Here is a 24,197-nt window from a genome sequence, read left to right on the forward strand (position 1 = left end):
TTTTAATAAAAAAATCTCTTGACATTACGTCATTGCTCGTGAGAAATATGACTTGATGGCAAATGGAATGGGACAATGCAGTTATGAAATTTGACAACTGTAGAATTGTACTGACTGTTATGTTTATTCAGGTAAATCGTAAGTACTCCCTAAAAGGACCGTTTTCATATTCAGCCAATGAAGAAAAAATAGTGTTTCAACAGACAACATTTAATAGACATGTGAGATAAATTTCGACATTTTGATTCAACAGATCCACTAGATTATATAAAATTGACACTTATATATTAGTCTCAAAACGGGTGAACTGTAGTAGACCATCCTCGTACTTCAAGGTAATGTTGTATAACAATGTTTAATTCTTGATAGCACATCTGAAGGGAGAAAATAAAGTCTCAGTTTACTCTCCATCACTACCGCAAGAACAAACCGAAGAAAACGAACCCGTTGAATGGAGACGAATGATCACACGAGAAAATAATGAAAAACCCAGAAAATGTCCGTAATATTCACTTCATATTGCTGTTTTAATTCTATTTGAACAAACTATTTTGTGCACCATATTCTTTCATGTTATGCACCTTTGCAGCATTTTGATGGGATAGATTTGTTTACAGAAGAAACCTGATAGTTTTTCTGCCCATCTATTAGGAAAAGAATCTATCAAAAAAAATTAACAATTTATCAACTAAACTACTTTATCACCTCGCTAGTAATACAACCCCCCTTTAATAAATAAGAACAGTAATAGATATGGCTGCAGACTGAGCTATCACTTAGAACGAATACATATCTTTGGTCGTAACTTTGTACAAGACAACTCGACGTGCTCTTAACATTCAGTAATTAATGGTAAGCGTCGTATGGCCGTTGGCGGAAGCATTGAATAGCTGCTGGAACGTTCGTAGAATTAAATTATAACAGCCTAATGTAAAATGTCGTGGAATTATCCTATTGGAATGATACTACGACACATGATAAATAACTTAATATGGCTTAATTATTATGGCTTTTGATTTTTGTTCTGTTGCTCCCTCTTTTCATTCGATCCTATCGATTATCTTGTTGGAGATGGGGCTATCAATCCTGCTAGCATATCGAAACTGTTTCCGTCTGGCTGGACTGTGAAAATCTTTCCCTTTTTATCTTCACATTCTAGAAATCCAAAATTGTCGATTCCAATGATTTTCACTTCTTGCTTTGTATCATCGGCGGATATTACACTGACTTCTGCATCTCTATACGGGCAAGAATATTAAACATGTTTAATAAATGAAATTGATCATTGTAGATGAATAATACACAATTAAAAAAAAAAATCTACCAAAATTTTTGACTCATCTCTTCTTGGTTTTTTTATTAAAAAATAATTCTCGAGCATTGAAATTAATTTCTACTTACGTATGCAGCCAGTATTCGTAATAAAGATTGTAGAAATGCGCCACATTTCCCTCTTGAACAATATTGTAGAGACTCTCCAATTCATTGAAGACAATTGCAAGGAAATGTTCGTAAGTGAGAGGTGCTAATTTTGTTTTATGTTTCTCATTGTATTGCTTGATCACGTCGTTTACGCAACGCGTAGGAAGGCTGTTAGAAAGATTAATTGCCAAGCCTGTAACAGATGAAATTATATTTCGAGTAAATTACTACGTTTCTAACAACCAGCTAGCTTTAAAAATTCCTATTTTCTCCCTCAATTAATTTAATTTTAATTAACAAAATTTGAAAATTGTTTCACTGAAATTTCAAGTCCAATTCTCTAACTACATTTTTTTTTGCCATGATATGTAAAATTCATTTACCGATATCACAAATTACTTTTGATGACTGCATAGAAGACGTCACGATTAGTCCACCAATTTTAGTCTGAGACCCAGCGTAAAAATCGTTTGGCCATTTCAGTCTCACGTCAATATCCTGAAATAGAGAACCAGTGAATAATTCAAGAATATTGAAGTATTTATGGCATCGTCAGGGAGGATAATTAAGTCAAGATCTTGATGATTGTAATTATAACATGTCCCTACGTTGTCGACGGGCACTAGCACAGGATTTTTTGAAATTCCCGCCATCTTATTTAAACTCCTTCATAAGAGAAAACTTTAGAAATTATGTTTATTAGCGTAATTTTCCGAGGGCATTGAAAATTTTGCACGTCATTTTGAAAATGTTTAAAGAGCCCATTTACATTTACTCATCAAGTTATAAATATTTTAAGTATCCGGTGAGCTAACGATCAGCCAATAAAGGTAATAAATGAATAGAAATAGGAGGATAACAGATCTTCGTAGTAATTACCTGATACCCAGGTCTAGATTTAACCGCTGAGACAAGGGCAGCAGCTACCAGGTGTTGAATTATTGACAGATGTCTACCAATGTAAGAATTCACAGGCACATGAATCTGCATCGTGAACATCGCACAGCCTATGGGACTGAGCCATACATTTTTATTGCGACCTAAAAACCCAGAATCAAACATTTTATTTCATAATTCCCTAGTAATAAATCCCCTGCTATTCTTCCCAATGAGGACGTCAATTAAATATAAAAATTATGACCTTGTCCCTGTGTTTGTTGACGAGGAATAACTACTAATCCGTGATGCAGCTGATGACCAGCGACTACGTGCATCGACGATGTCATTACGTCTCCATAAATGACGAGACGACCCAGTTCCTTCGTTCTCAGATTCTGCAATCAGTCCATCATTGGTGTGAACATAAGAAAAAAATCATAAATTAACAAAAAAAAAATTAATCTCATCGTCCTAGTCATATTGTCTACTTATTAATCTTCAAATCAGTTGTCAGAGTAATCGCCATGAAAAAGTCATTAAAGTACCTCGAAATACTCAATAGTGGAGAAATTTTCAGGACACTGATGCAGCATAATTGGCAGAATTGATGATGAGGCAGGAACAGCTTTGGTTGTAGCTCCGCAGAACTGTAGTTTTATCTTTGACGTCTCCAGAATGTCGTTCTCTATTTTATCTTTTAATCCCTCCAGCATCTCTAGTTTCAGCTGTAAAAAAATTGGAACTTAACAATTTTATCGGGACAATTTAAATTGAATGATTCATTAAATACAGAATTGAATGGAAATGGAAAATTATTTCGATCCAACAATTTAATAACAGGTCTAGAGAAAATCTAGGAATTTATCCAAACAAACCTCATGTCTCCCAAGAAAAAACCCCGAGGTAAAAACCGGCGCCTCGATGTCAGCATTGACATCCATCCCCAGATGAGTAGCCAGGAGATCCCCAATGATCTCCAATCTGGCCTGATTGCTCTCCTTGAGCGCCTTGAACTTGTCCTCCTGGTCTTCATACTGCGAGGGATCAGCTTCCAGATGAATCTGAGAGAATACAGCCTTTCCCCCTGAGCTGAGCAGATCAGCAAGAACAATACTGGGTGTATGCCAGGTCTCCTCAGTCCCCAGGACCTTCACATGGAACGTATGACTCCTCCCCGCCTTGTCCCTAACGTTTGCTGAGACTGGTGGCTGTGGTGCACTGACCTTACCATCCTCATGATCCTGAGAAAACCTGGATTTCACAGGTGAGGCCTGATAGCAAAATATGTGATGCATCATCCTGACGTTTCTCCACCTGCCATAGGAGAACCTCGCGAGCTCGTGTTCCCTGACTTCAGCAGTTTTGAAGGAAGGGAGAAGGGAATGGAGAGCATCCGAGCAAAGTGTCAAGAGTTTTCCCCCTTTGACAAGATACTCCAGCAACTGGGAGCTTATCTCTCCATCGACATTTCCACACACGACGACGAGGTGTGTCTGGCCCACCCAGGCGTCCTTCCTCGCCTCCTCAGCACTCAGATTGTAAATTGTGTATTTATTTCTATTCAGAGTTGACTCCAGCATGGATTTGATATTATCCCTTGCTATTTCACTGTCTGCGTGAATCAGAACGTTGGGTGGCTTCACGGAGACATCAAACTCTGACCTATTCACCTGAGATTTATCTCGCCTGGGGGAGTACCTGGACGTCTCCGTGGGCGCATCCAGATGAGAATCAGAAGAGAACGATCTCGGAACTGTCGAGGTGACTGGAGATGGGAGGGATTCATTGACTGGAATCATTGGATTCAGTGGATTAGCTCGATTGTTCTGGACGTTGAGGTGTGGCTGACTGGTTGAGATGCTGTTGGTGAGGGCGAGGGAGACGTTATCCAGGGTGTTAGTGGTCTGATTCGCCTCCCTGAAGACTGCTGGTGTGGGAGGTGGTGTTGAGGGAGTGATACGTCCCTCGGTTTCTGCCGGAACATACGGATCGGTCAGATCCTCACCTGGGGGTGGGTTCATCTCGAGTACGGTGGGCATCTGCAGGGTCAGGGGATTGTTCCCAGGGGATATTATTACACCAGGTACATTGTCAATTTCGAATGGCTTTCTCTGCTGGGCGACGTGTCTAGCTGTGCTGCTGAAGTGCTGCAGGCGACTTACGTGAGCCTCGAACTGGGCTTTACCGACAAGTTTCTTGTCCTGGAGGACGGTGCTCCCCAGGTTGTAGCTGCAGGGCCTTCCAGACACCTCCACTGACTCGATTCTCATCAGGGGAAATCCGTTGTTCATGAAGCACTGGCTCTGCATCAGGGCTATTGACAGCTTTGTCATGTGATCGAGATCGGTCTCGATTATCAAAGCGAAGGTCTTATCCACTGTCCAGGCGACGATCAAACCGTAGTCCTCGAGCTTTACGATTTTTGTGAAGGCGTTTGGGTGGAAGTGATTGATTTCAGCCTCGATCAACACATGCATCTTCGAATCCTCGGTGATCAATGAGTGACCGTTGTTGTTCATGTAGAGGGGGAAGGTTGTGTGACCGAAGGGGTAGAGCAGCCAGTCGTTGACGTCAATTATTTGCTGGAGGAGAAGGAGGGAGAGATTTGCAGTTGATCTTTTTAAAGGGGAGTTTGACTGTCCTGACATATCAGACATAAATAATTGTCATAATTAGAAACTAAAATGAAGAAAATTGATAAATACCAGTGGATAAATGGTGCACAGTCTCTTGTCACCTTGGCACCAAAGAAGATCACCAAGTTTTGCTGCAGTTTTATTACGACACAATTGAGAAGTCAGTAAATCTTGACCATTACCACTGACACCAGGATTTTTACATGTGTCTGGAAGGTGCATAAACCATTGTTATTGCTGATTTAATAATGATATGAGGATGTTTATTGGTGGTATAAATATATGAAGTTCAGGTTTACCATCTTTGGTGAAATCCTGTTTTATATAAAACATAATTGATGGTCTTGCATCGAGACCAAGGTTTAGGGCAGCTGTTATACGAGCCTTCAGAGATGAAAGTCTCCACGATTGTACCCATGTTGATATCATGTAGAATAGTGTCAACAACATAGTAGATAACTGATATATGCACTGATTTTTTCCCCCGTTTGAATGATGAAATTTATCGGTCTGGAGTGATAATGCTCATTAGCATTCAACTGCAAGTCATTCTGAAATATTAATGAGTCGATGTCATTGTTGATTGAGCAGTTGTCAGCTGTTCTCTTTTTTCAATAAATCCAACAATTACTGGAACAACTGAGGGGAATTTTTTTTTCTGAATCTGTTTATTGCATACTCACTTATGGAAGTTGTGCACTGAGTCGCAGTCATTCTTGTAATTATTCCTTCATATTCATGACGCATGACGTGATATAATCCTGGAGGGGGTATTAATTCTCTTAGTGTTGATGACTAACCCTTTGATTTTAGGGGATTATCTTATCACGATTGAATACAGATTTTTTTCCAGCGATTGGGGAATGGAAGATCCATGTGAAGATGCCACTGACTCACGTAGTTCGCCATGCGCAAGTTTTCGCGCGCATGTTTATGAATTCGATTTAAAAAGGAGATTCTCTTATTTATTTCAGGGAGCAGAGATAGGTACATATGTTTTTTTCACAAATATTTACATACCAAAAAGATTTTTTTTGTTTAGTCGAACATAACCTGCAAATATTTTTCATCACATTGTCAAGCGCTGGAATGTAATTCATCTCATTAATAATCAATGAAAAAAATTCTAACACTCATGTAATTAGTAATGACAACTTGACAATGATCAATAATTGATAAGAAAAAAGAAATTGACACAATTCAATTTATAGGATGAAAATAAAAACAATCAATCACTGGATATTACTTCGTTTAATTGAGACAAAAAATGAGGTATACATTAAATGTTTATCTGCAATTTGAAAGAAATTATTCCTTGAAAAAATGGAATTCATCACATTTGTTTTTTTTTTGCTATCGATGCACTATTGATTGGAAATCCTCATACGATTACATAATCTTTCGATAATCAAAGATTAAGATCAAATGTATGATAAATGGTACGTATTGAATACACTACATATTTCATTTTTTTAATCTCCACTGTTTAGTCGACATAATTGAATATCTAGGTACGAAATTAAATTTTCAAAAAAAAAAGTGTAAATAATTAGTTTCTTTTTTCATCATGAATAAGTTACAACGGCGAGATCTTCGATACTCGTAAAATCAATTTGACAAATTAAATTTATTCAGTCTAGACTCATTACGCATTCGTAATAACTGGATTTATCCTCTTTAATAATGAATAATTTATGCCAGAGAACGGAATTATGCGTGAATCATCACTTGTTCATTTTTTTCTTTCGTTTCGATTCTAAAATTCAATCGATCAAATTCTAATACGCAATTATCTAAATTACATTAATGCAACATAATATATACACATACGTATACACAACTTGTTTTTTTTTGTTGTCTTTTTTTCTTCGATCTGCTTTTCTCCGTTATCATCAATCAATAAACATACTCGCACTCACACTTTTTTCTCAAGTAAGATACAATTGCACAGAGTTTTAATAATCTAATTGGTTTGGTCACACTTCCATTTGTTTTTCATTTTCATTCAGCTATGAATCTTATCATCATTCGTGTTATCGCGCCGACATTTTTTTTAACGTAGTGAAGATGGGGTGGAGATGAATCGAATAAAATCGGAGTTGCCGAGAGAATATAAATTAATTATTCAGAAGAATTAGTCGAGTATTCATGAGATTTTTCAATTTTATTTCAATCTGTTCGAAAAAAAAATTTAATGAATCATGAAAATAACGAAAAAGTCGTCATGACTTTGTTGTGATTAATTGTCAAAGGATTTAAATGACAGTTTGTTCCAGGAAAAAAATTTCAGAAAATTGATTCATCGGAATTTTAATTGAAAAAACAATTAGGTCCTGCTAAGAACAAATTGTGACATTTTCCTCTCGGAAAAAATTATTTTCGGCCATTTTACACGTAAAATTTATTCTGATTTTATTCCTTTCCATCTCCTTTCACTCACCTTTCTACTCAATCACAATTTAATTTTCCACTGCAAGAATATTGGCTGGCTTTACCTGCGGCGCTTTCAATTAATTTCGCCTCTGCATTACCTCAAAATTAAAAATTCGACGGAGAAAAAAATATAAAGTAGGCCAACGCTAGAAGAGGCGGGAGTTGCATTGATTCTCCTATTCGTTCTGTATGTACATAATAAAAAAAAAACAGTTGGCAATTCAGTTGAATTTCCTCCTCATTTCATCATTTCGTCTTCGCGTTTTTTTCCTCTTTTTATAAACTAAAATATTTACAAATTCTGCTTTCCGAACGTGATGTATACATGGACGTGGCATTTTTCAATGATTTTCATTTGATGAGTCGAGATTTGATGTTCAATTGTCCAATAATTTTTTATCAATTTTCAAACTCACGATTTTTCAATTATCCCAGTTTTTACTCTGATGGTCTCCATAAAATTGATAACCGCGGATCAACAAAAAGTCAATGCCCGTCTCATCGAATGAAAATCAATGGAAAATCCCACTGATGCTTATCAGTAATTCTTATCCTGTTTTGGGACTTTCACCACTCGAGTAATGATGCTCGATCTCAAACTATATTCACCTATCGTAATGGCAGTGATTTCAAAAAAGAAGGAACCCAATGTCGTAGATTTGCATTGAACATGGAATTAATCACCGTTTTCTCTAATCAACGGTTAATCACACACATAAATCATCCAATAGGACATGAAGAAGCGAGAAAGGGAGTACCACAACGTGAAAGCAACATTTTCTGGCGAAAATTCTCAGTCAGAAACAACAAAGTCCTTTTGCTTTTGATTTTATTGAGTATTTGCTTACGGAAGCACTTTAACGATTGCCTGATTTTTTCTCGTTCAAAAAACCGATAGAAATTCTAAAATTTGCTAAAAAATTTTGGAGAATGTATTTTTTACTTAAAAGGCTACGTCTCCATTTTTTAAAATACATTTTTTCATTTCATCAGGTCTTTCAATTGAAAAAAAATCAGAATTCACATGCTCCATGTACACAATTTATCAGAATTTCAATCGTCCACATGGTACACTGAGAATGCAAGGATAGTAAATTCTGCGAATGTCTTGATGGAAAAAAAAATCAAGGGTATCAACAGATCGAGGAACTCCATTATCCATAATGAGTTGTTTTGTTATGAGAATGCTGTATCGACGTTGAAGTACACCAGCGAGAAAGTAACATTATGAATAATCAAAAGAATGACCCCCTACTGTCGTAACACCTTCAATATTAATATATCCTCAACCGGCAAAATATTGTAAAATGAATTGGAAGAAACGTCAATAACTGTTTCGTACTTCAACGTGGCTATTATTACATTATTCCACTACACCTAGGCGATAATATTTAGATTGGTCCAATATTAATGATGCCATCTTTGTAATATATATATTTTTTTCATATTTTATCATTTTTTTTTCTTGTGGCCAACAAACAAACCCCTAAACACCTCGCAGTTGGGCCTACATTTACACGAATACATATTACGAAGCGCAGTCCCGGCTGACCATTATTTTCCCCACTAATTACTAAGTATTACTTGTCAAAATATATATAACAGCCATTTTTTTTTTCAATTTCTCTTACGTAGAAATGCTTCATCCTAGAGATTATTTTGAAAGGAAATGATAAAATTGTCATGCATTGAGTTTGCTTCGATTAAACTGCGGAGAGAGCAATCATCGATTGTGTTGCGTGGAGCAGAGGAAAATAGAGAATATCCTTTGATCTCTAGACGATTGTTAGAACTATTTATGTGGGCAGATCGCGGCTTTCTAGGTATTCAAATGTCTCGGTAATTAAAGACCCCGTTAAATTAGGAGGAGAGATTTTTTTGTAGCGTATTTGAGGCAAATTCACGCGTATAAAAAAATTAATAGGTAAACCTGGCAATTTATATTGAACTTTCTATTAGCTAGCCTGCAAATCAATTTAGTACTCTGTATATAATTCACTGGTTTCCCTGATAATTGCACTGGATTGCAGGCGGATGCTAATTTCGCATTGATAATTCCCCCTCTTTTTAAATAGTTTTCTTGAGTAAAAAAAATAGACGCAAAAACTCAATTTAGTACTCTTCACATAAATTCACTGGTTTCGGCGATATCTACAAAACCACGGAGGCGTGAACCCAATATTTCTCGTCGAATTCTCGTATTTCATAATTTTTTTAAGTCAATAAATGTCATGCTGTGACTCAATTTAGTACTTTTCGAAAAAAAAAAATCATCTTCAAGTAAATCCTTTTGCGCTTCGGATTTTCCGCCAGTAACGCGAATGGAAATTTAATATTCACTATCCCGGCTTCGTAACTTATAATTTTCGTGAGTAAATGTCATGCTGCAACTCAATTGAGTATATTAAAAAAATTCAACATATTTATCTAAATTCAATAGTTTTCCTAGTCCGAATATAATTCTGCAGTGAAGTGGTGAAACGGTAATTGGTTAAGAACAAGTGATCGCTGAATATCTTGCAAAAAAAACGAAAACTTAAATGCAAATCTGCACTTTTTTCTCGCCCATTTGCCACTCACCACAGGACTTCCCGTCAACATAAACAGTTCTATCACTAGTCTGCTACTCTAGTTACCCATTGGAACACCAGCAGTTGCTGATATTCTCGATGAACATTCTCTCATCAGAAAGTGTAGCTCTTCCTCATCTTCATTTCGTCGTATCTCAAATGAATCTAGGTAAACCAGCACTGGAACGATGGTAGATGTAGGGTGGGGGTGGATGACCGGGGAAGTGTCTCTGTCGTTGATGGGGCAGGAGTGGATGATGAGGTCCCAGGCTGTTAACGGAGCTCTGAGGGTGCTGAAGGAGGTGGGAAGCACCATCCCCGAGATCCAACTCGAGCTCCTGCTGCTCCACCAGCTGGAGAGCACCAAAGGATGCTGTCGCCATGGCCACGTCCGGCATTATTCCCGATAAGTGCCCATCGCCACAAGGATTATTATCCTGTTGCTAATAAAGTGGAGGAACAATGATCAGTTCAGGGTGAAATTGGAATATTTCAACGATTTGGAGAGCATTGGGGGAATTTATTGCTGTACCGGGAATTTTATGAGAGGTGAAGTGGTGTAGAATGGGAAATCTGTTTGACATTGAGTCTGATGTTTGGCATTGAGGGGCATTCGAAGGTGATGCAATCGAATTTTTCAATTTTCAATCGATATTTTAATGAAACGGGAAATAGGTTGGCATTCGCCGAGAATGTAAACACATCCGACAAAAGGTGAACGCAAGAAAATTGTGGAAATTTTCACATTTCAATTTCCATAATTTTTCAACAATTTTTTTTCTGCGTTTTCAGGTACGAATGGAAGGTTTAGAATTTTTTTCATGTGTTTATTTCTTCCTGGTGTGCCTCAAGGGCTTCTTTTCCCCTCGCGTAACTAAAAATACTATTTCGCCTCTAGTACGCAAAATTATTATGTGATTTTTTATGTCAAAGGGCCATTTATAAGACGCCATGGTGAAATTTATGGTTCGATATTTGGGAAAGAAGTCTGGAGTTAATGTCCATTGATTTTTCGCAATTTTTATCCCACAAAGAAAAATAGTCTTATTAAAAATTCTATTTTCCTTATCTCGCCTAGTTTCGGTATTTATCAGTTTAACATTGAACTAAAATATCTCGGTTGACCACTCCATCGTCGAATTCATTTTATTGACCGTCGGAACATATTTTGATACGCCCTGGATTCACATTCAACGAGGTCCCTCAAGATTCACGCGAAATAATCGCAAATGAACCGATAATATTGATAACTTTTTGAACGCTGAAATAAACTGGCGATAAAAATACCTCTGCATGGCTACTTCGGCATTGAATTTTAATTTCAACGTGATAAGAGCATTAGGGAGAAAAAAAGCAACAATAAAAACTGTTGATGTTGCAAATATTAGTTTATGGTGGTATTGATTTTCAAATGCAAGAAATACGTAGGCAGCGCTAGTACTGACATTGAGGACTTGACAAATAAGTGCAATCGAATGACTAAATCAAAGTTTGTGAGACTTGATTTTTTTTTTAAATTTATACGATGACTTCGCACTGCTTACTTTGATTGACAAAAAAATCGCAGACAGTGCAGTAATTGCAAATTCCATTATAGCACTAGCACTTCACGAAAACAGGTATATGAGAGGAAGTAAAATGCCTCTGGAAAGTTATCATTGAGTTTGAAATTTAAAAACGATTAAATAAAATTTTCTGTCGAGTCCATTAGAGGATACTGTCGCTACCATAAATTACAATATGCAGATGGAGTAATTGAATTTCCAAAGAAGCCCATGAGAGCGTTAAAAGCAATGCAGAGAATTTTACCGGCAAATAAATAGATATCTGAGGAACAGATAGACATCTGTCTGTTGAAAACATTCCCAACAGTCATCCATTAAAATTGGTCAATTAAATTTTTTCCCTTAACTTTTGTTGCCAGTAAATTAGCCATTTGCTTTCGAAGAAGCTCTCGTCTACTTGATTCGCGATAATGTCACGACTCATTTTTTTCCGCTGCGGTGTCATCATTAAAATACTGCGCAGTACTGTGAATTATTTAATTGGATATCCTTAACACTATACACAAATAATTTATCCAATTTACCTCTCCCTGATGTCTGTAATTCTCCCCCTCAGTCACAACAGCTGGAAGCTCATGCCTCAGCCCATACGACGAATTTGGCCGAGGGAACGTCATATTCCTTCCGTAACAAACGTTCACCGTTGCACTGGTACTGACATTCATGTTCCCGGGGCTCACCGAGTCCATATTCTCCATGCCCGTCATGCTTTCATCCTGCTCGACACTGCCATAGAACGCTGCATTCTACAATCACAAAAAAAAAAAACATGAAACCCCATTAAATTCCCTCAGAAACGTCATAAATGATTGAATATCGTAATAATGATTTATGAATTCCAATGAGATCTGAGGGACTGCAACAGCCTCAGGGTGTTCACTAGATCTCCAGGTTCTCAAGAGAAAATATTCGCATTGAAGAGATAACTCTTGACAAGGCCTAACTCCATTTTTCACCTGTTTTTTTCCCATTAATTCCCTCCCCCCCCCCCTTATTTATTTTTATTAATTTATATCGATTCTATGATTACTTGCGCAAACGATCAGCGATAGCTCTTAGATTTTTGCTCTAGTACTCATCGAAACCAGCACACCTCATTCGTCAAGATAACGTATGTATCGCAATTACAAAAGCCCGATTAATCGCTGATTAATCGGTAAGTGCGAGAATTAAAATTGAGGGATTGTATTTAATAAAAAAAAATTATATATCAGATGTTTTGAGGCAAATGGCAATGGGGGAGGAAGGGGAATTGGCATAAACGTCACCAGGGGAAGGAGAACAGGGGGTCCAAAGTCAAACTCATAGTGTGCGAACCTCAGTTGTTACTGAATCGTCTAACTGACCTGGTGGACTACTCTGGAGTTCCGCGAGTTGCGGATGAGCACAATCTATTTCAAGCGCTGGTAATACGGCTTGGGCTTACGTGAATTAGAGACAACTGTGGTAAGGATCGTGACCTTTATTCCACTTAATTCTTATCAGTCTTGTTGCGTCTTCGTCAATTGGGGGTAAAATGGATATTTTTTTCTCGTGACAGGAGTTTATGACTTAATGAATCGGGCGGAATAGATTTCACTTCATTTGTTGTTATTGTGTTAATTAAATTAATCCAACTAGTCTAATGTTATCGGAGTGATTTGATATAATATATGATAATTTTGAGTGCATCGGGAGATAGAGGAAGGAGTAAAATGAGCGATCAAATAATTAATAATTAAATACTGAACTGTCTGATGTCCTGATTGTCATGCGCTAAATATAAAGACGATTATTGCTATATTGGGATATTATTATATTCATAAATAAATAGTTTTTCTTTTAATTGTGGAGGTTCAAGATGACAAAGCAATTCTAATCTCGTAGAAATCTTATTTTTATATCGTATATTTATTATTTAGTATTTTTCCATTAGTTTGGGGAGAAGCCACTAAAAAAGACATTAATTATTGTAGTGGGAACCTATTCAATAATTAAGGAAATGACTTTCATTTTTTAATTACTCACCCTCTTCATTGTTTCATGAAGATAAGATAAGATAATTCCATTTTCCAAAAGGCCCTAGGCCTTTTTCGGACAACCTTTGCAGAGGCTTACAAATAAAGCTTCGAAAATTATATTTGCCGACCTTATTAGTGTTTCCCGACGTGGAACGCCAGTTTCTTTGCGACCGCAGACGTTCGTCACACGTAAGTTTACGAAATTCCATAAACAAAACATTATTTTATGAATATTAAAAGAAATAGTCCTTAAAATAATTAATGTAAATCGCGTATCTGATAGCTAGAACGTGGAGTGCGATTCGCGTGCGTATTTCACGAGTGCGATAATAGTAAAACCTTGCCGTTCCTCACTTTCATTATTTTTTTTTTCAATAATAATGCAGCACCAATTAACGCTTTCAACAAAGTGAGAATTTAATTGTTGAATAATTTATTTGCTATCGGCATAATCCTGTTCCTATTTTTCTTCTGTTATTTTTTATTTTTAGAATAGGATGGGCTTTTATTTTTTTGATTGTTTATAATTATCGTGTACTGTAATGGGGTGTAACAAATGCCTCGGGTAGTGAAGGCTGCCGACTTTTCCCTATCGCCAGTAGACAAACAAATGTTTGGTTGTCTGTCCCTTATCATTTCACGGATATTGAATGGGCAATAGTTTTGTTGTTTAGCGAACGTAACAAAAAATGAATATCTGTATGAATGAATAAATAGATAATATTGAAAATAAATTACACAAATCTGATAAAATTTATTAACGAGTGATATTTATTCCAGACCGAAGGAGCACGCGAAATAACCGAAAACATAAATCGTTGACGCGATTATGTAACGCAAATATATATTTGTTCCGTGTCCAGTCCTATTAATCAGTACAATTATCCATTAGAATATCTGTCATTGGTTAATTGTTATGCATATCACGAGCGCAACGCTTCATTGTTTGTGATTCCTTCATTGTCTCGCTTATTACCATAATACGCACTAGATATTCCACGCGGAAAAAATATTTCAAAAGAAAAATTTTTTAAGAACCAATTGCATCCGATAAAAGCAGTTGCAAAAATCCGAACGGAGGTAGTGAAAATGTTTTGTTGATAACAATGCTTGGAAACAGACAAATATTATTACTGTGTCATTCAAGGACAACTAAAATTAATGACCATTCATCGAACATCTTTTGATGCACACGTGTGTCACCAGAGTCGCAATTGAAACAATGTAAACCAGTTATTCCGGAGATTATGAAAAAATAATACGGAAGTAAAGGAGAAACAAGAAACCTGGATGATGAACGCCCCATTGCTGCACGTAAATTCAAGTCTAACGACTGTACGGGACGGATTATTAGACCTCATTGTTGAATTTCCGTTGTGACATTGAATTCAATTCAGAGGGAATTAAAGTCGTAAAATTTTATGGAGATTTTTCATTCAATTTTTTTTATTGACTGGGCTAATTAGGAAAATTTTATAATAATTTTTCTCCTAAATCGGGTTCAATGTCACGCATAAAATTACTGCCGAAATTTTTTTGTGAATCAATCAGTCAATCTCAAGATCAAAGAATATTCCACTAGATGGATCCATATCTGAACAATTCCATTCAAAAATGACTTTGTAAAAAAAAATTAGATATCACGTGGAGAATAGGACTGTTGTTTTCATCGAGGTTTTTTTTTCACTGAACTAATGAATGATCCTTCGGTTATTACCACCAACTGAATCTTCATTGAGTATTACAAAAAAAAACACGTTTCCTGACATCTTCCTCGTCTTTTAGAACCGCTCATCATGAAGATAATTGAATATTCAATGAGGTGTCAAAATAGACTCGTTAATTTCTGTAATATCTTGTTACTTCATTCCTACTTCATTCACTCCATCACTATCAATCACTCAATCCACTTCACAACAGAATATACATAATACTCCATTATATGTACTATATATATCTGACATTATATTTAGATAACCACCAATTGACTGATTCCAGAGATGCCAGCCAGTGAGAACAAGTTCCCCGTGGAGGACCTCAAAGGTCTCCTCTCCCAGACCCTAGGAAACGACATCAACATCCTGGAAACAAGCTGGAAGAACCTGACAGACCCCGGCGAGAACTTCGGCAGTTTAATTCTCGCAGTGAACGTCGTCTTCACCAAGAGCTCCTCCAAGAAGATCTTGCACACTGTCGTGAAGCTCCCACCGCCCTCAGTCTACCTCCTCCAACTGTTCAACTCCCCCGCGACCTTCAACAAGGAGCTCGTCTTCTACCGAGACGTTACACCAGTCTTCCTCCAACTGCAGAAGGACAATGGACTCGCAGATGCCGAGTCATTGTGGTTGGGTCCGCATTACTACGGAGGACGTCTCGGTCTGATGCCCAATAAATTTGACGATCAGGCCTGCATAGTCCTGGAGAATCTCAACTACTCCGGCTACCGAATGATCGATCGTCTCAACGGCCTCTCCCGAGATCAAACTGAGTACGCAGTCAAACAGCTGGCAAAACTCCACGCTATAACAATCGCTACGAGAATTCAAAAGCCAAAAGTATTCGAAAATGTAGTGATGCCAGCTCTGGAGAGTTGCGTCAACGACGAGGCCATCGCATGTGTCATGGACATGATAAGAAAAGCTGTTACCGATTTGGGAAATATACCGGAGGCCAAGGAGGATATGGATGATGTACACAAAACAATCGAGAGCATGATGGAGCTGGAGAAAGCTATGGAGAAAGATGAAGACTGGTTTACATTTGTACACAGCGATTTCTGGGGCAACAACATGATGTACAAGTTCAAAGACAACACTGATGAGATTGTGGACATGAAAATCGTTGATTTTCAACTCGGTAATTACGATTACGGTGTCAAGGATCTTATTTTCTTTCTGATATCGAGCCCCAGGATTGACCTGACCGAGGGCATATTCGACGACATGGTGAGAATATATTACGAGTCATTCGTGGAGTCACTGAAGAGGTTCAATGTCGATACAACGAAGTTTACTTGGAATAAGTTATTGAGACTGCTCGATATGTGTGGACCGGTGAAACTAGCCCAGTGTCTTGCTATGACGCAGGTCATTAAATCGGTACCTGGTTCAGCGCCGAAGATCGAGAGCATCGAGAATAAGGAGAATTTCTTGCAAATCGGAGGTGGGGAGGCTTATCGTGATAAATTGCTGCAAGTGTTGCACATTTTTAAGAAACGTGGATGGCTTCTGACGACGTAGATATGGAAGTCATTGTTTGATAGATTCTTGTTGACATTGGGAATGGGGGAGGGGGACAGGTGGACATTTGGGTTTTCCAGGAAGATCAATAGAGCATTGGGAAGTTGGGGAGGTGAAAGGTGAGGTGTACGTGTTGTGGGGAGATAGAGAATCTATTTCATCGACGGTTGTGAGAGCTATTGATCCTCTACGGACATATTTGATGGGTCATCCGTCTGTGGGTATCGCATGAGGAAAAAAATGGGGTCTCAAGCCAGTCGGTCTGAGCTCGTCGCGGTTTTTCAAATGTTCTTTATGGTTTCATAATCTAAACTGTTCTGCAAAGAGCTATTGGTCTTAAAAAAATTATTCAGTGTCCTTTTTGTTATGCTTTCCCCTGTGCTCTGTTTAATATGGCATTGATGATGGAGATTCATTGTATTTACCTCAAGGAGATCAGCAACAGCGTCCGGTAGATTAAATTCACGTACAACACGTAATCTCACTTGTCTGTTTATCTCGTGACGACACGATAGGGGTAAACTCACAGCCCGTTGACAACTCGGTGACTGTCTGAGTTTTTGTTCACGTTTCAGCATCGCCGACATTGTCATTGCATCTGGAACTAGATTAAATGGTTTTGTTGTATTTTTTTTGACGATGAGGAGAGCAGAGATGGATCGGTAAAAATAATTTTCTCGGGGATGAGTTTTTCCACGTTCTATAAGAATTCTTACAACCATTTTGTAGCCAAATATCAAAGTGAATAAAACTATTGAAATATAAAAAAATACCAGGAAGTGCTGCAGCAAGTACATCTACACCAACTGCACCCATAGACCTTGGTTTTTCATCGACCATGTAAAGTGTATCTGGTATGTCAGGAATGTATCGGGCTCTTCGCAGTCTCACAAGTTCCGCTTCTTGAATCATTTGCTCTTCGACTAGACTCTAAAAATGTTAAAAACGTCATTTTACAATTATTTCTGATTTTCCCATTTGTTTCTATTATCTTTAAGCCTCAAGACCCGGAACTATTTGGTTTAAACGATACTAATTTTGGAAAATTGAATCAAATTTTAATTTTGTCACTAATTGGTAGTGATTAAGCTTAATTTGCTCCGTGGTAATTAATTTGATTAACAGTTTCGTACTAGGATGTGTTAGACGATATTTAACGACCAAAAAAATTGGAGATTTAATATTCAAAAACCGCTTTTGAATTGTATTGTCGAATAACCCCAGCGGAAATTGGAAATTAACAATTTACTGTCCCTAATGGCCCCTCGGTCGTCATTTATCCTATTTGTTGGTCGTTGGCTGACAGACCCTCAGTTGCCAGGATAAATTGTCCACTCATAATTACCCTCCAATCAACGTTATTTCCAAACTCTAATTAAAAACGCTTTTTGCGAATTTTGAACTCTTCTCCCACTGATTCCTTTCCACAATCACAATTTTACCTACTACGAGATAAAAAATCAACGATAACGATATCTATAAATAAAACGTTCGAAAGATAATCGCAGCAACGACAACTAATCACTTTGTTTAGAACAAATATTACTAATTTACATGTAAATGGTTTCAATTGATGATTTACCAAGTAAATTTATTTTTACCTTAATTTCCTCGTAATAGGGCATAAATAAACGAGGCCGTACAAATAGGCCATTCCGTTTTCCCCCCCGTATCCACGCATTGATCCTCATATTTTCCCTCTCATCACCGATCATGTGGCTGGGGGGCGTTGAAACAAGACCTCGACGTATCGCCTACAGCATTGAATTATACAAATGAGTTCAAGCCACTCCAATGACTTCCAGGCATTGAGTAAACCACATCAACAAATACCAATGATGTAAATTACCTGCAATAAAATTTCACTGTTGGGTGGTAACACATGATCCATTCTAACAAGTGGCAAAAGTTCACTGAGAATTTCTCGTAGTTCAATATCACTGAGATCTCGTTTTTTCACTCCCTTTCGTGCCACTGAGTGTACCGTGTGGCTGAGTAAATTTGGCTCACGATCCTCCATCCTACGTACTAACTCGTGTTCACCCCATTTTAAAACAGCCTGAAGGACCTCTAATTCGCTGGCTTGAAGAAAGTGACTCTGGAGTGCGTGAACGAGATGAGTGTGATCTAACTGATAGAGGACTGAGGTGGTAGCTATCGTTTGAAATTCCTCTCTGAGAAAGTGGAGGGCTTGGCGGTGAACCCAGGCTGAACCGTGAGGTTGACTTCCCCATCTGCAATAAGACATTGAATAATTGATTAATAATACGCGTAAATACTTTTTTAAATTAAATAATCGATGAACGAATTGAATTCAATTCGTATTTTTCTCATTCTTTGCCCCAATCAGCTAGAATATTCACATATAATACCACAAGTGGTTCAAAATTATCGAATATTTCCCGATAGATTCGTTGCAAACAAATGAAGGAGTCAAGTTTTTCAGGCTAAAAAATCACGAGTGCGAAGCACGAGTGATTTTTCCTGAAAAACTTGACGACTTCATTTGTATGCAGGGAACCTAGAGGGAAATATTCTATAATTTTGAAGCTCGAGTGGTATTCAGGGGATTATTTTTCCAATCCAAATTTCGGCCAAGAGAATTGTGCCATGACATGAAAAGAGGTTTATTTGGTTAAGTGTCGTTTGTTTACCAAAATATTCAAAAAATAATCGCTGATATTCGAGGTAGGCTATACAAAATATCAACAAATGGTGCAATTCTATTGGCTGAAATTTGGGTGGGAAAAATAATCAGTGGTAATACCCCAAGACCTTCAAAATTATCGGATATTTCCCGAGAGTTTCGTTGCGTAGCAACGAGAGGGATAAGGTTCGCAGGTTAAAAAACCCGAGCGCGAAGCGCGAGGGTTTTTCTGCGAATCTTATCCCGATCGGTGCTACGCAGGGAAACTGGAGGGAAATATCCGATTAATTTTGAAGGTCGAGGGGTATTTGGCTGGATTATTTTTTTCATTCCAATTTCAAACAATTAAATGTGTGGCATTTCACGTCATATAGTATGGTTGTTCACTCGTAGTCATGGCTTCTCCAGCGTATATTTTTTGTCTGCACAAAATGCAGAGAATTATTTCCAAATTGTGGCTTTTGTCTTCACTGTATTATTAGGAACATTTTAAAAAATTTTTTGATCAATAATCTCCAAGGATTCCCGTCCAAATCTGCTCATGTCGAGGTAAAGTCTTTGAACTTGATTTTTTCTAATGACAGTTTTGGGGTTTGAAACGCGTACAAATTGTTTATCGGATATTTTCATTGCTTAGCAACAAACAGGGAAATATCCGAAAAATATCCGAAGTAAAACTCTCTTACTTGTACCACGTGACGGGAAATGCCACCATTTGATTGGTTGAAATTGGGATGAAAAAAATAATCCATAATATTTCCTCTACTATTGAATGCCAAATAATAAATATTAGCCTCGTATTATTTTATTTACAACAAATACACGAATGTTGTCATGAAATATTCATCATAAAAAATCATGTACCAGACAAATTACCTCAGAACAATTGGCAGTGATTCATGCGTCAGCCACTCGAGAATAAGATCCTCACATCCCTGTGAGAGAATGTCGAGCTCCAGAAACCGTCCAATCTGGTACAGTTCCATGGCCTCCTCGAGGGGACTAGGTCTCATTCTCCCAGTGTGTGTGAGTGCCTGCACTTCCCCGAGACTCCCCGCGGAGCTTCCACAGCCACTTCCCCTGAGAATTAACGACAGATCCACAGTATCGAGATAAACAGCGTGCAGCAAAACCCTGGCATATCTCTTGGGAATGACCGACTCATCGAGAACAATTCTCGTGGGTATATGCAATGCTCTCTCTGTGTGATCCTCCCCCGATCTCGTTCTCCTCTGTATCAAATTCCTGAAGAATGTCGATCTCGCCGAGAGTATGGCCTTGTGACAGGGCAATTCCAACTTCGGCCTGAAACCATATTCCGAGCTGCCACTGTCAGGCCTCTGATAATCACCATCAGACGTAAAAACAAGTGCAGCATCAGCATAATCACCAGTATCGAGTAAGTATCTGAGATCGTGCTCCAGGAGATTGGGTGTACCAAACTCATCTCCAAGACGTCTCAATAAATTGCCATCGAGGGATGTGTCGTGTGTACAAATATCACCAGTGTAAAGATAACGCAGAAGAGCTGAGAACATGTGTACTTCGAGATTTGGTGTTCTCAATTCCAAACATATTCTCGCTCCATAACCAGGACAGCCTGCCAGTAATTCTCGAAAATATGGACATCTGGAGGACAATAAGGCCCTGTGGACTGGAAAACATGCACCACGATAAACAAGATCAACGTCTGTGCAGTGTTTGTAATCGTAGAGAGTTGATAAATCCTGTTTGAAGGTGGTAGCTGGGGGTCTAGCTAGCTCTGCCTGTACATGAAGATCTTTGAGGGCTGCCAGGGCCTCGTATTCCTCGAGGAGGGCACTCGCCTCGAGTGGACTCCAGGTTGATACTAGTTCCCTTATGACACGGCCGTGGTCACATGCCTTCGATGTTCTACGACGACGAATGAATTTTTTACGAAGGGTTGCGAAGCCTGTCACCTTCTTTTTTCGTTCTCTGTAATTAGAATGAAGGGCCTCTGGATGAGTTGGTTTGAATCGTGGGGGGATTTCTTTGATGAAAGTAATTCTGGTGCTCGTGACGGAGAATCGATGGTGGGGCGGGGGGAGGGGGGGGGGCAGAGCCGGTGAGAAGAAAGAAAATTCATCTTGTGATGTTTTCTAGACGTGTGAAACCGTGTGTGATTGTTAAAGGAGTTGCGAGGGGTTTAGAGATTCTGAATTTGCACTTGGGAGTGGGTTTCTTTCAGCTGGTGGAGGCTTTATCGTGCCTTTTGAGATGTTCGGTTCATTTTGAAAATGCACTGGGAGATTTTTCTCAGTGGCCGTGGAGAGGAGACTATTTTTAGAGGACAGTATTCATTTTTGTGAGTGTGGGAAAAGTCATTGTTTGTTTAGTTCTGTTGTTTGAATATTGTTGCAGTGAACAGACAGGGGAATTAATTAATTAGAGGGACCATGATGTCCTAAGAGAGTCAAAATATTATCAATTCTCATTGCAATTATTCGAATGTTAAAAATGTTGGGAGTGACGATGATTATGGAGATGGTGCCCTAGACAAGTGACGTGGATTTCTTCCAGTAGTTCATCATCTTCGGTGGATTCTCTTCGTTTTGATAGTACTTTGAGAATTCTCCTGCTTTTTCCACTTAAGTAAATAGGCGGGAACCCATGGGAGATGTTCTGGGGAAGTAATGATGAAAGGAATGTGTAGACAGAATTGGGACAGGAAGAATCGATGGGAATTGAGTGGAGATATCGGAAAATTTTGCTGAGGCTTCGTGACGTTTGCGAAAATTATATGCTTCATTGTCGTTTTTCCATTTCGTAATGGAATGCCGCAACTTGGAATGTTGCGTAATGAATTCTTGATGAGTTCGTTCGGTATTTCAAGTTTTCCAAGCTTTTCGCGAGATTTTATTTTTAGGGATTCATTACTTTGTCTCAGGAGAATGACTCATGATTATATTACCATGGAAATTTCATAATCGAGTAAAAATATACGAAATTAGTGGAAGCGGAGGATCGACAGAATGTTATTCAGGTAAATTAAATTAGTGAAACACGTTGAGGATATTTGTTGAATTTTTTACAGTGGAGAGGATCAATTCTTTCTACACTCTGTTCAATTTTATAATTGAATTCCCATTTTTAATCAATCAACCATGAATATTACTGAGTGAACCGAGAAAGTTAACTCATCTCTACCGTTGGTTTCTGGTAAATATCTCAGAATCTATAAGAAATGGAAAAATTTTCATAGAAACTTTGTTGAACAATTTTCTTCTCCCTACACAAACGATTCTCATCAAAATCCCGCCAGTTTCCCTAATTTTGGAGATATTCATCAGAAGAGCAGGCAACATACCTCGATTCCCCCTCATCCCTTCTCCAAAAAAATCCCTGAATCAATTACCTTGCACCAATGCTGAACTGATCAACATTGCCGGAAGACGATAGCCTTGCTGCTTGAATGGGATCGCCACCGATAGCAGCAAGGTTCGATGAGGCAGATGCTCCCATTCTCTGTGTCATACGTGAATCATTATCAATCCTCCTCGTGACCGATGCTGCCCAGCAACCGTTCTCCAGTGTTTCACCACTCTCGTCGCCACGGGCCAATGCACACGGTATCAACAATCGGAATACGTTCATCTCTCACCCAGACACCAGCCTGGAAAGATATCCAACAAATCATCAGACTCCCTCACCCCAAGACAATTCCCTAATTACATATTCCTTAAATCCTGTCTATGCTGCAGTGGTTCTGGTACGATAAGTAGGTCATGGTCGACTTAGCAGATTAAGGGGTCAGTGCAATTGGAGAATCATTATCTCCCTTGAAAAAAAAAAAAAGAGAAATCAAGAGAAGCAAAATTTCATCATGAATAGCAGAGAAAGTGTAGAGCTGACGTATTTATTCGGTCAATGTAACAACAAAATCCAACTGTTACACGATTAAATGATGGATTATGTAAATTTCACTGGGTAAATGCCCACCACTGACACTAATCAATCATCAGCAATCGATTTATCATAATTACCTGGGTCCCTAGTGCACATATTTTCTCGTATCCAAGTTTATTATCTCCAGATGATATTCACGAATTAATGTCACATACAAACAATCCCTGAACAACACACAGTCGGCCATGTTTATATTCGAATGCATCGTTGGCCCAAATAAATTCACAAGAGTGCATTATCAATATAATTATTCCTCAATGATCATTCACCCTGGATCAACTGAGCTGATTTTCAATCATTGAACTTTCACAATTCATCTCCGATACCCTGTTACAAACACATTGTTTATTTTTATTTTATTTACACGAATATTCCCTCGAATGGGGAGAATTCTTCTGTACGAACTGGTGAAGACACTGGAATTTATTGTGGCGAATAAATGCAGTTATCACGACTGCCACTGGCCACTTTATCACACTCCACTGATTGCACTCATGTTGTGAGGAATTATAGGTGTGTTTCGTGATTTATCTCCGATTTTTCGGAGCTGCATATTGAAAATAGAGCGCACATAGCCCTCTACAGTACAGTCTGACTGGTAGCTAACCTAAAATCACCATATCAAGGTGTAGGTGGTTGTGTGTACATGAGAGAGGAGCAATGCTGCCAATAGTGGTGAGGTAAATATCCATTTGGGAGAGGGATGTTGGGGGCTCCAGGATGCCGATGCTGAATTCAAATATTCTTGGTTTATCATTGCAGGGGAGTGGAAGCTTGCGATTTTATTCAATTTATGTGCTTTGTTATTTTTTACGTAATTTTTTATTGTTTCAATTTACAAGAAATGAAAATAACAAATAGAATGGATCAAAAATGAGG

At 38.2% G+C, this 24,197-nt stretch overlaps 3 protein-coding genes across 6 annotated transcripts; 1 reads left to right on the forward strand and 2 right to left on the reverse strand.

The window, feature by feature from the left end:
- Positions 1-105: 105 nt before the first annotated feature.
- On the reverse strand, positions 106-5,844 carry LOC135169663 (biotin--protein ligase). Of its 2 annotated transcripts, XM_064134849.1 has the most exons (10): positions 5,621-5,844; positions 5,237-5,488; positions 5,007-5,146; positions 3,177-4,883; positions 2,847-3,026; positions 2,564-2,696; positions 2,302-2,462; positions 1,806-1,920; positions 1,402-1,615; positions 106-1,238 (listed from the first exon to the last, which is right to left on the reverse strand). In XM_064134849.1, exons 2-10 carry the CDS (start codon positions 5,385-5,387, stop codon positions 1,058-1,060), a joined length of 2,982 nt encoding a protein of 993 aa, XP_063990919.1. In that variant the 5' UTR covers positions 5,388-5,488; positions 5,621-5,844; the 3' UTR covers positions 106-1,057. The 2 variants fall into 2 exon arrangements, with proteins under 2 accessions (XP_063990919.1, XP_063990920.1); XM_064134850.1 differs by lacking the exons at positions 5,237-5,488; positions 5,621-5,844 and having other exon boundaries at positions 3,177-4,942; positions 5,007-5,145.
- Positions 5,845-6,169: 325 nt separating this feature from the next.
- Positions 6,170-23,936, reverse strand: LOC135169664 (BTB/POZ domain-containing protein 7). Of its 2 annotated transcripts, XM_064134853.1 has the most exons (10): positions 23,396-23,936; positions 23,085-23,190; positions 22,768-23,025; positions 20,268-21,347; positions 18,594-18,978; positions 18,346-18,498; positions 17,518-17,674; positions 17,170-17,348; positions 12,030-12,251; positions 6,170-10,383 (listed from the first exon to the last, which is right to left on the reverse strand). In XM_064134853.1, the coding sequence occupies exons 3-10, from the start codon at positions 23,004-23,006 to the stop codon at positions 10,096-10,098; spliced, it is 2,703 nt and encodes a 900-aa protein (XP_063990923.1). In that variant the 5' UTR covers positions 23,007-23,025; positions 23,085-23,190; positions 23,396-23,936; the 3' UTR covers positions 6,170-10,095. The 2 variants fall into 2 exon arrangements, with proteins under 2 accessions (XP_063990923.1, XP_063990921.1); XM_064134851.1 differs by lacking the exon at positions 23,085-23,190.
- Positions 12,791-17,516, forward strand: LOC135169665 (uncharacterized). Of its 2 annotated transcripts, none has more exons than XM_064134854.1 (2): positions 12,791-12,951; positions 15,504-17,516. In XM_064134854.1, the coding sequence occupies exon 2, from the start codon at positions 15,506-15,508 to the stop codon at positions 16,742-16,744; it is 1,239 nt and encodes a 412-aa protein (XP_063990924.1). In that variant the 5' UTR covers positions 12,791-12,951; positions 15,504-15,505; the 3' UTR covers positions 16,745-17,516. The 2 variants fall into 2 exon arrangements, with proteins under 2 accessions (XP_063990924.1, XP_063990925.1); XM_064134855.1 differs by lacking the exon at positions 12,791-12,951 and adding an exon at positions 13,550-13,694.
- Positions 23,937-24,197: the final 261 nt, after the last annotated feature.

The sequence above is a fragment of the Diachasmimorpha longicaudata genome, chromosome 15, assembly GCF_034640455.1.
Source record: "Diachasmimorpha longicaudata isolate KC_UGA_2023 chromosome 15, iyDiaLong2, whole genome shotgun sequence".
NCBI lineage: Eukaryota > Metazoa > Arthropoda > Insecta > Hymenoptera > Braconidae > Diachasmimorpha > Diachasmimorpha longicaudata.

What these genes read in the sequence shown, in the direction of transcription:
- LOC135169663 (XM_064134849.1), bottom strand. Translation starts at nt 5,387, where the DNA reads ATGTTGTTGACACTATTCTACATGATATCAACATGGGTACAATCGTGG. An exon ending in TGTGCACCATTTATCCACTG is followed by an intron (nt 4,884 to 5,006) that starts GTATTTATCAAT and finishes CTTCTCCTCCAG; the next exon opens with CAAATAATTGACGTCAACGA. An exon ending in TTTTTCTTGGGAGACATGAG is followed by an intron (nt 3,027 to 3,176) that starts GTTTGTTTGGAT and finishes ATTTTTTTACAG; the next exon opens with CTGAAACTAGAGATGCTGGA.
- LOC135169665 (XM_064134854.1), top strand. Translation starts at nt 15,506, where the DNA reads ATGCCAGCCAGTGAGAACAAGTTCCCCGTGGAGGACCTCAAAGGTCTC.
- LOC135169664 (XM_064134851.1), bottom strand. Translation starts at nt 23,006, where the DNA reads ATGAACGTATTCCGATTGTTGATACCGTGTGCATTGGCCCGTGGCGAC. An exon ending in ACTTGCTGCAGCACTTCCTG is followed by an intron (nt 17,349 to 17,517) that starts GTATTTTTTTAT and finishes CATTTAATCTAG; the next exon opens with TTCCAGATGCAATGACAATG. An exon ending in ATTACAGACATCAGGGAGAG is followed by an intron (nt 10,384 to 12,029) that starts GTAAATTGGATA and finishes CCACTTTATTAG; the next exon opens with CAACAGGATAATAATCCTTG.